We start from the raw sequence: 9,933 nt of genomic DNA on the forward strand, positions 1-9,933 counted from the left end.
ACACACACACACACACACACACACACACACCTACTTTGGAAGCTCGAACTTTCAAAACTTTGAACTTCACATGGTCAAGAACATAATATCGAAGTTTTGAATGTTCTAAACAAATAAAAGAAATAAAAAATACATTTTTTTTTTTTTATGTTTATGCTGGGGGACTTGCTCCCCTGAAGTCCCCTGCCTTGCTAATTAAATACACCAACACTGAGATTGCACAGTGAAGAGAATGGTAAATTTCCCGTTCCCCACTGTATGGTGATCTCCATTTAAACCATTCGAAGTTTCAAAACATCGAACTTCATATGGTCGAGACCATAAGATAAAAGTTTTGAAACTTCGATCTTCCAAACCAGACCCATACACACACACACACACACACACACACACACACACACACACACACACACACACACACACACACACACACACACACACACACACACACACCCTCAAATATATGGACTCACATGCATACATACACAGATATACATATTGCAACAAAAACACCTTAAAAAGTAAAACTGTTGCACACCAAAATCGTGTTTGTTTTCATTCTTTAATACTAGAACTTCTTCACATTTTCATTCATGTTTAAATAACTTAACATGATCATTATGTCTACTAAAATTACATCACTTCCCCTCATAAAAATTAAACACACAACACCAGTTTAACTCTCTTACCAACTGTGAATGTTACACACCAATCCAGACACCTTAGACAACAACAGCTTCATTGTTTTTTTCTGAAAAAAATTTTGGCTGCAGATGTTACACAGCACTTGGAGCTTCTGAATGGAGATCACGGTGCAGTGAGGATCAGGAAAATTACCATCTTCCCCACTGTAGTAGATTTTGTGTTGAAATCTTGTCTCACACTCGCAGTTGTTTGTTCGTTGTTATGAGTTTCGGTAATGTAAACTTTTGTTGTACTGATTGTGACGATGTGAAGTACTGCCAGGTATGCCAGGAGAAGTAGGGCAGTGGATGTGTAACATATACCAGTACAGCTAGCTGAACTTATGTAAAGAATTATATGTCATTTGTTTATCAAACTGATTTGTACAGGTGCTGTTTTAAAAATGTAGTTGTAAAGTTGCTTTGTTAAAAAAATGTACCAAAAGTGGGTCCTGACTGTATTGTAACTGATTAAATATATATGTTTTAACAGAGGATACTGGAAGAGAAGAGTTTAATATCAGTGCAGCTAACTTTGAAAAAATTGTTTGAAATTAAATTACCTGATAGGCCATAAAGATTTTATCTTACAGTTCTGATTGCAGCCGGAGACAAAATGTCTGTGAAAACAAGGACTAGGAATCCTTGTTGTATTGTCCATAGCAGTGAACTAATTGCTATTCTGGAAGGGTGGAAGTCTGAAATTGCTTTATGACTTCCCGACGCTGCAACAGATTTTAGCAAAGGTTTAGGCATGTAAGGTAACACATCAGTGCTAAAGCCTGGCCGCCTGTAGTAAAGGGGGCTAGTATGGGAACCAGAAGTCAGATAACCAGATGTATGTGATGTCATTCTGTAATCCATCAATGAAATTATATTTTAACACTAAATGAGACAGAAGTCTCAAGGACAGTCTGTTTTTGAAACCGGATATAGAAGGATAACTCTCGTACTTCATCTTGGCTTGCTCTAGTAAGTGACCAGGGAACAGTAATTCTTTAGATCAATCAGGAAAATATAGTGAGATTAGTTAAGTACTTTTTTCTGTATCTGCATGAATCTATTCATCTATGCTATTTTAATATTGCCTGTGATTGAAACTCTGGTGTTTATTGTAGATAGATTCATGTTCTTTTATTACTTATTAAATATATTTAACCTTTTCATTGTGGCTAGTCCTTTAGAAAATATTTTAACCTTTGAGAGTACTTATGTTTATTTGGTGACACTGTGACCATTCCTGAAAGCCTTAGTGCATTGATTACACACTATGATTTATATTACTATTAATTTCACTACGTATAATTGGGTACCCTAGTAACAGCCTTAGAGTAGCTAGCTTTGGAGTGTCTGGTGGCAGTAACTACCTTATAATCTGGGCAGAGGGGCATAGCTAGTAAATCTATGCCAGCCTTTCCCAGGTGTGTGTGTTTAAGTGCAAATCAAATCTCAAAGAGTGAGTGTGTCAGCTACTTGGAGGAAGGACACAGAGCACTGGTTTCACAGAGGGAGTGGTGGATGACTTGGCTTGGAACACTCAGCTGTGGACTCAACTCTACAGGTGTGCAAGTGGGGAGTCTTATTGGAGGTCTGGAGAGACAGAGAGAAATCCAGCCACTGGACTGAATGTGTTCCCTTTGTGGTCTTAAAAGGAAAGTGTGCTTTAAGCAGACAGCTGCATCTCAGAATACTATGTGTATGTATCTTTATTCCCTGTGAACGTCCTTCTCCAGTGTCAGTGGTGAGGATTCAGGTTCCTTGATTACTGGCCCAGAGGGGGGACACAGCACTGATATTTTGATGTTGTCATCTCGACGATTTAAGTTTATCTGTTATTTTGGTAAACTGAAGTAGACCCACTTTACACACACACACATGTGTGTGTGTGTGTGTGTGTGTGTGTGTGTGTGTGTGTGTGTGTGTGTGTGTGTGTGTACACTCCAGGAGACAATCTGAAATTCTAAAGCATAATTAGTGCAACAACTCTCCAATGAACTTGAAATGCTTATGATACACCAGTGCTAGAGACTTACGTGTGTGTGTGTGTGTGTGTGTGTGTGTGTGTGTGTGTGTGTGTGTGTGTGTGTGTACACTCCAGGAGACAATCTGAAATTCTAAAGCATAATTAGTGCAACAACTCTCCAATGAACTTGAAATGCTCATGATACACCAGTGCTGGAGACTTAAAAAAAAAAAAAAAAATGAATACATTAGGAATGACAGGAACTACAGTTTCCTATTCTTGAATTATCCGTGTATTATTTTAATCTCTGCTCCTTATTATTCTGTTTTATAGTCTTGACAGTTTAGCACAGAGAAATTAATATAATAAGTACTGATAAGCTTCATTATGGGGTTCTAGGCAACTCGCATTTTGATAAGCTTCATTTTGTGGTTCTGGGCAATTAAAATTACCAAACAATCTTCTTGGGTCACTTCTAAAAAAAGGCACATACAACTAGTTGAAAAAATAAAATACTAATGATACTGCTCAGAATCCACCAATGCTTACTTTGCTAACTTCTACTTTGGTTTTGCAAAAATGGGCGAAAATAGTCACAATGAGACATACACAGATATATGACAGTGAAAATGTGCTATAGCCATTTGCAGGCAGGTATTCATCAGTGCAGTTTTCCACAATTTAGACTCACTCAGTCCACACAATGTAAAACTGCATCTTTTGATGTAGATGTAAACTACTGTTTGTTTATCATGTAGTGCTGCTTGCTTGTACATACAAAACAGTAATAAGCTTGTTTCCTCCCAAGTCATTAGCCAGACACTGAACATTTTAGCTCTTTAATCATGTTGTCAATTCAGACGTTACCAAAGACGTGCTACTCTCAGACACTTACCTTGTGGTTTCAGAAGAGGAAGCAACTCATTACAGACATCCCTTGTACCAAAGAAGTTAGTTTTGAGTGTCACCTCTGCCTGTATACTGAAAGCTGTTTTGTCAGCAACTTAAAAAGAGAAGAAAATATAAAAGAGGAAGTTCAATGACTTATCTAAAAATAATTTTGTATGACAGTATATTAAACCTTGAAACAAAAAAAATCCAACATAAGCACAGCCTTGAAGTACAACAAATTGCCAAACCAAGTTGCACACTGACATCCAAATTAAACGCATTAAATAAGAACATAAGTTCAATAAGAACATTAATATTAAAATTAAGTATACCCTGGTATAAAAACAATAAACCCATTGACAGCCCTTACACAAAGGCTGCTTTTTTCTTTCAAAATAGTTTTTTTCAGACACATATTCATTCAAGCCAGGAAAATAATTGGCATTTAATCTCAGCTGCCATTTTAATTCCTTGTTCACCAAAGTTGTCTTCCAATCACCCCCCCCCCCCCGGGTTCTTATTTTTTTCTTTTTCTACAATACCACACTGGAAACCTTTAAAATTGGCACAGAGTGTGGAATACTTAAACAGAGCACTAGTCTCTTTTTTTTGTTTTAACATCGTGGAGTTGTCCATACATTCTATCCTTTAATGCTCTCTCCGTATTACCAATATAGAATGCTGGATATACCAGTTGAATACAGCCACAATTACCATTTAAAAAATAAATTTTACTACCCAATCCATTTTCCAAAATAACACAATCCGCCCTAATAATTAAATGGGCACCGCTTACACATTCCACAGGGAACTATTCCCTTCCCTCCTCTTTTACAAACCACAGTATCATTTTTCAGGATTTGTTTAAAATTTCTACCAGTTTTGAAAGACAGTGTGGGCCCTTCCCCCAACCATCTCAAACACATCCCTGTTGACTTTAAAAATACTCCCGTTCTTCAATATTTGACAAATGAATTTGGTGTACTAATTGTAACTCCATTACTAGTGCTTTTACATATTTTTCTTCCCTTGCTTTCCTCAAATCCACTCCCAGCCAGATACTAAGTAGGGGGTGTATTTAGTACCCCACCCATAGTATACCTCAATGTCAGTGACCTGTTTAACTGGACCCTGCCTACTGAGAAACATGCCCTTTAATTTGGCCAACTCGTCCCTAAGCTCCCTTCTACCCGAGGTCATTCTAACAATGCAAATTGCTTGCCCTTTCATAGGTAGGTACTAGGCTATTGGCCCTAGGGTTTATACAAGCCTAGCCAAAAAGGTACCCTGGCTTTCGCCACCCAAGAAAATAATTTTCCTGTGCCCCTGTCGAGCAGAGCCACAGAGGTGTTCCCCGGGGTGAATTTCCTATTTCCCATCCAATCATCAAGATTTTTCTTGAAGAGTGCTAATAAGGATCTTCGTTTGATATAGATAGGTAGTTTGTTCTAGAGTATGGGAAGTCTCTGGGACAGGAATCTATCCCTCCAGCATGTTCTGTTTATTGTGGTGACAAGGTTTAGGTCCCTAGAGCGTGTAGCTTGGAGGTATTGGGATTTCTTTAAGTGGAGCATGTCCAAAAGCTCTGGGTTTGACATAGGCTATCTCTGCCTAACATACAAAGCTATGAGTAAGCGATATGCGACAGAGTAAAGCTGGAGTTTTTTTGAGACCGTCTGCGTAGGGCATCTGTTTGAGGCCAGTAATCCTCTTTGTGAGGTATTTCTGCGGCCTTTCCAGTTGTTGTAGATGTCTTGTGAGGTACATATAAAAAGGGGTGTTGTACACTATAATAGGTCTAATGAGTGACGAGTAAAAGGGAACAATGACCTCTTTTCCTGGATGAGAAACATTTTGTGATGAGGTGTGCCACGTAGAAGGATTTCCTGACTACTGTGGCGATGTGATTACCAAAGGAGAGACTACTGTCAACCTGTGTCCCAAGGTCTCTTATCACACATTTGGTGTTAAGCAGACTACCACCTATGTGGTAGCTCATGTGTACAGAGTTTTTACCAAAGGGGATGACAATGCACTTTTTGGCATTGAGCTTGAGGCCATGGCTTTGACACCAGGTATCTGTCTCAGTGAGGCCCTTTTGTAGGATGTCCACATCGTTAGGAGATTCTATGGCTCCTAGTTTGAGTCATCTGCAAACTTCTTTAGCCAAAGATCTTCTGTGCTAGCCTGTACTTCAGAGAAAAGTAGATACCAAACAGGAGAGGACCCAGGACTGAACCCTGTGGTACTCCACTTGCAACTGGTCTGAAGTCGAATTTGGAGTCTGCTACTTTCAGTGTGGGGTCTGTCAGTGAGGCAGTTTGCAACCCATCTTTTGACCTAAGGATTTATACCTAGTTTAGTGAGTTTATCTATAATTCCAGAGTGGGTGATGGTGTCAAAAACCTTGGAGAGATCTAGATAGGCTGTGTGAACCACCTTACCCTCGTCCAAGGCTTTGGTAACTGCTTCAAAGAAGTCAATCAGGTTTAGGAGACATGATCTGCCTTTTACAAACCTGAAATGGGTGGGGGTCCAGAGTGTGGAGATAACCAATGTCTTTGTTTATAAGTTCCATGATGATACGTTCCATGGCCCTGCAGACCAGGCTCGTTAGGCTAATGGGGCAGTAGTTTCTGGGGATTCAGTGGACACAAAGTTTGAGGTGAGGCTATGATTGAACATGGTGCTTAGGTGGGGCGCCAGTTCATTCTATAGTTCATACAGAACGCAGCCTGGGATGTTGTCAGGTCCCATGGATGCTGTGTTCTTGGATTTGGTGAGTGTGGTTTTTACCTGTGCAGCCGTGATTACAGAAACTTTGCATTCTTCTGGTATAGAGATGGGCCCTTTAGGGGGTGGGGGTGGGGTAAAGTTAGCACTGAACCCATCTGCCAGGATGTTGGCAATATCAGTTGGCTCTGGGTTCTGTATATTTATTGCCATTGTGCTGTAACTCCGAGCAGATCTGAGTGCTGCCATTGAGATTCTTGACATAACTATAGAATGCTTTGTGGTTGTCTTTAGAATCAGTGGAAATTTTGTTTTCATAACTAGCTTTGGAGGATTTTATGAAGGATATCAGCTTCTTACTGAGGCTGACCAGGGAGTTCTTCCAGTCATGGCATTTTACTCTATTTTGCAACAGTTTCTTTCTTCCGTTGTAGAGTTTGTTTATGGCAGGGGACCACCAGATCGGCTTCCTTTTTTTGGAGGATAGCATCATGGTTCCGTTAGGGATAGCACGATCCATACACTTGTGTAAGTGCTTATAAAGTGCATTTGTGTAGGATTCAGCAGTTGTACCTATATTACCACCTGCTTGGGTGTTGTGAAGTTTGCCACTTCTGTCTTAAGAAGCATGAAGTTGGTTTTGGAGAAATTTTTTTACAGTGGTTTCCCTAATGGGGGGTGGGGGCGGGATGTGGATGTCTAGAGTGATTAGCTTGTGGTCGGATCTGACCAATGAGGAACTGACCTCTGGTGTGGAACACCGGTCACCCATGTTGATAATGACCAGGTCTAGAATATTGCTGCCCCTGGTGGGGGTGTGGATAAGTTGATCCAAGGTGTTGGAATTTATGAATTCCAGAAAATGTTGAGCATAAGAGTTGGTACAGGAGTAGTTTTGCCAGTTAATGGTGGGGTAGTTGAAATCGCCTATTATTAGGGTGTTGGGTTGTACCCAAATATTTTTCAGTGTATCAAGAAATGAGGAGTGGGAATCCTGGGGCATAGTGGGGGATCTGTAGCAAGTTACAATTTGGATTTTGGTCTTGCCCAGAGTTAGTTGCACTTGGATAATCTCTGATGCATTACGCTGAGCAACTAGCCTGGCGGTGTGGATATCCTTAATGAATATGGACACGCCTCCATCTTTAGTGTTTCGGTCCAGGTTAGGTGGCCGAAAGGTATGGTATGAATTATAGCCTGGTAATGCAGGGGTGCTCTCTGGAGCCTTGAACCAGGTCTCTATCACTACACAGATGTCGATGTTCTCCATTTTAAGGAGTGCCTTAAGTGAATGAATTTTGAGGTTTAGACTTCTAGCACTGAGTAGCATTACACTCAGATTTTGCTTGCTTGTACATGTTATGGTGGTGAATTTGTCATTTGAACCTTGCCTAAAAAAGGCACTATAGGGGTGGCAAGAACCTTAGTCTGTATCCGGAATCCAAAGGGTGAGAGGTGTTTGAATGACACCATAAGCTTTGCCAATTGTTGAAGTCAATCATTTTGTCCTTGTACTGTGGTATCATTCTGGGTGATGGTAGGATGCTACTCAAGGCTAGGGTCATACCTGCCTGGGCTACAAGATCAGAGAGCTCCTCCAGGTCTCTTTTCATTTAGTCCAGGGAGGTATGTCTCAGGTCATTAACACCAACATGGACAATGACAGAGTCATATGTGTACTTGTTGTGGAGTGACCTGAGTGTGTACGTTATGTGTCGGATCCTGGCACCCAACAGGCAGCTGACAGTAACTTCTCCTTGTTTAGCCTGGTGAGTGGAACATCAGTCATCTATGACTAGAGTGTTGGGTACGTTGTTATGCCTTATGGGCTGTGGTTGAGTGGCACACTGAGTTTGTGGGGTATGTGTCATGTGGGTTGTATTGGGGGGTGGAGGTTGCATGCGTTTCTGCTTTGGAAGTCTCTGTTGCTTGAGCAGATTTTTATTGAGAGCCTCCCTGAATGTAGGCGTGTGTTTTGTGTTGCTATGTGTGTGTTTTGGTGGTGTAGGTTTTGAGGGACTATGTGATGTGTGTGGTGTGGTGCAAGTGTTTACCTTCTCCTCTTGACTGTCTAGTCCAGTCTTGTGTGAAGAGAGATTTGCTTCCAGTTTGGCTATATAAGTGCATCTCTCACAGGTTGTAGTGTTGGGTGGTAGGAGGAGTGGGTTGTCTGTGTACATGAGGTAATTGCTGCATTGCCCAAACATGGCCAGATTCATCAGGGAGACAGGAGAAAACATCGGGAGCTGACCCTTAGACATGCCTGGATAGGTGCTTATTAAGTACTAAAAACTGTTTTCCACCAAGTTCTTTTTCTGACAACTGGAATAGTGCAGATAACTGTTGCAGCATGTGTCCTTCCTGTAAATGCTGGACTTAAAACATCCATGGGTATGAGTAATGGTGACATCTAAATAACTGATGCTGTTTTTACCCAACTATGGGTAAACTTGAAAAATTCTAAATTACTGTAAAGTAATGCTGACATTTTGCAATGTATATACTTTTTTCTTTATATTTGCAATTATCACACAGTTTAAAACTTACCTTAAAAAAAATTAATTCAAATTTTAAACGGAGAAAATAATGAGGGCCATTTGTGAAACAAAAGAAAAGAGCCATCACATTGAAAACAGGCTCATCATGATTAACAACCAACTGTAATTCCCTTGGAATTCATGCTTGTTAAAACATACCTACCAAGCCATTAAACTAAAAGATTTGGCAAGTTTTCCATTTAATTTCCTGCCTGCGTGGACCAGGACAATTGTAAGTGTGCAGGCAATAATAAATTCTGAGTAAGTAGAAACCCCCAGATCTGTATGAGTTATTCAAGGACGTCTTCCCACCAAGAAAAAAAATAAACATTTTGAAGTGAAGTGATGCACTCTAGTAATTTTAGCATGCTAAAACTGTTGTGCTGAAGAAGTGAAATATTAATTTTCTTATACTAAAACAGCTTCCTTAGGTGTTTAACAGCTATATATAATAAAATTAAATGAGGACATTTTGGTGTGACCTGCACTCCTGCCAAAGACCTACATAAAAGAGACAAACAGAAATCATGGACTGTAGAGGAACTAGAATTAAGCGTGTTCAATATGGTCTACAGTTACACAACATGTTGCAAACAACTGAAAGAAAATTAGTCAGAATTACTAATGTTTAATATCTTTTAGTTGCGTGTACACTCTATTCAAAAACATATCAACTTTAACAACTAAATCCCAGCTTTGCTGCTCTCTCTGCCTTTTTTTTTTAACACATTCATAGGTGTGTACTACTCTGTCTATATGGGCCTTTTAAGCCTAGCCATGCATACCAAATCTCTGACATGTTTTGGTACCCTTAAAAAGTGAAGGCAACCTGGGCAATGAAACATTTACAACCTAGGGCATAGGTGACTAACCATTTACAGGCGGTCTGTGGCCATTAGAGACACAGGTGCCAAATCAAGGATGAACTTCCTGTTTCTTCTCAAGTTGTTCTAGTTACACTTGAATTGGTTTAGGGAGGAATTATGCATCACATGGATGTGGAGCCTGTTCCAGAAAACAGGAAAGGTATTGTCTCTGGGATACATACCGGTCTCTCCAGCAATATATATATACATATATATATATATATATGTATACACACACATATATATATATATATATAATA

At 39.9% G+C, this 9,933-nt stretch overlaps 1 protein-coding gene across 4 annotated transcripts in view; it reads right to left on the minus strand.

Annotated features, from left to right (window-relative positions):
* Positions 1–9,933, minus strand: part of CBR1 (carbonyl reductase 1) — a 162,202-nt gene that overhangs the window by 140,428 nt on the left and 11,841 nt on the right. For all 4 annotated transcript variants that reach the window (XM_044071552.1, XM_044071551.1, XM_044071550.1 and 1 more), the window contains exon 3: positions 3,542–3,649. In XM_044071552.1, coding sequence (XP_043927487.1) covers positions 3,542–3,649 — 108 coding nt within the window. The remainder of the gene's footprint in view (positions 1–3,541; positions 3,650–9,933) is intronic.

Source organism: Protopterus annectens, chromosome 5.part0, assembly GCF_019279795.1.
Source record: "Protopterus annectens isolate FY-2018-M chromosome 5.part0, PAN1.0, whole genome shotgun sequence".
Lineage (NCBI taxonomy): Eukaryota > Metazoa > Chordata > Ceratodontiformes > Protopteridae > Protopterus > Protopterus annectens.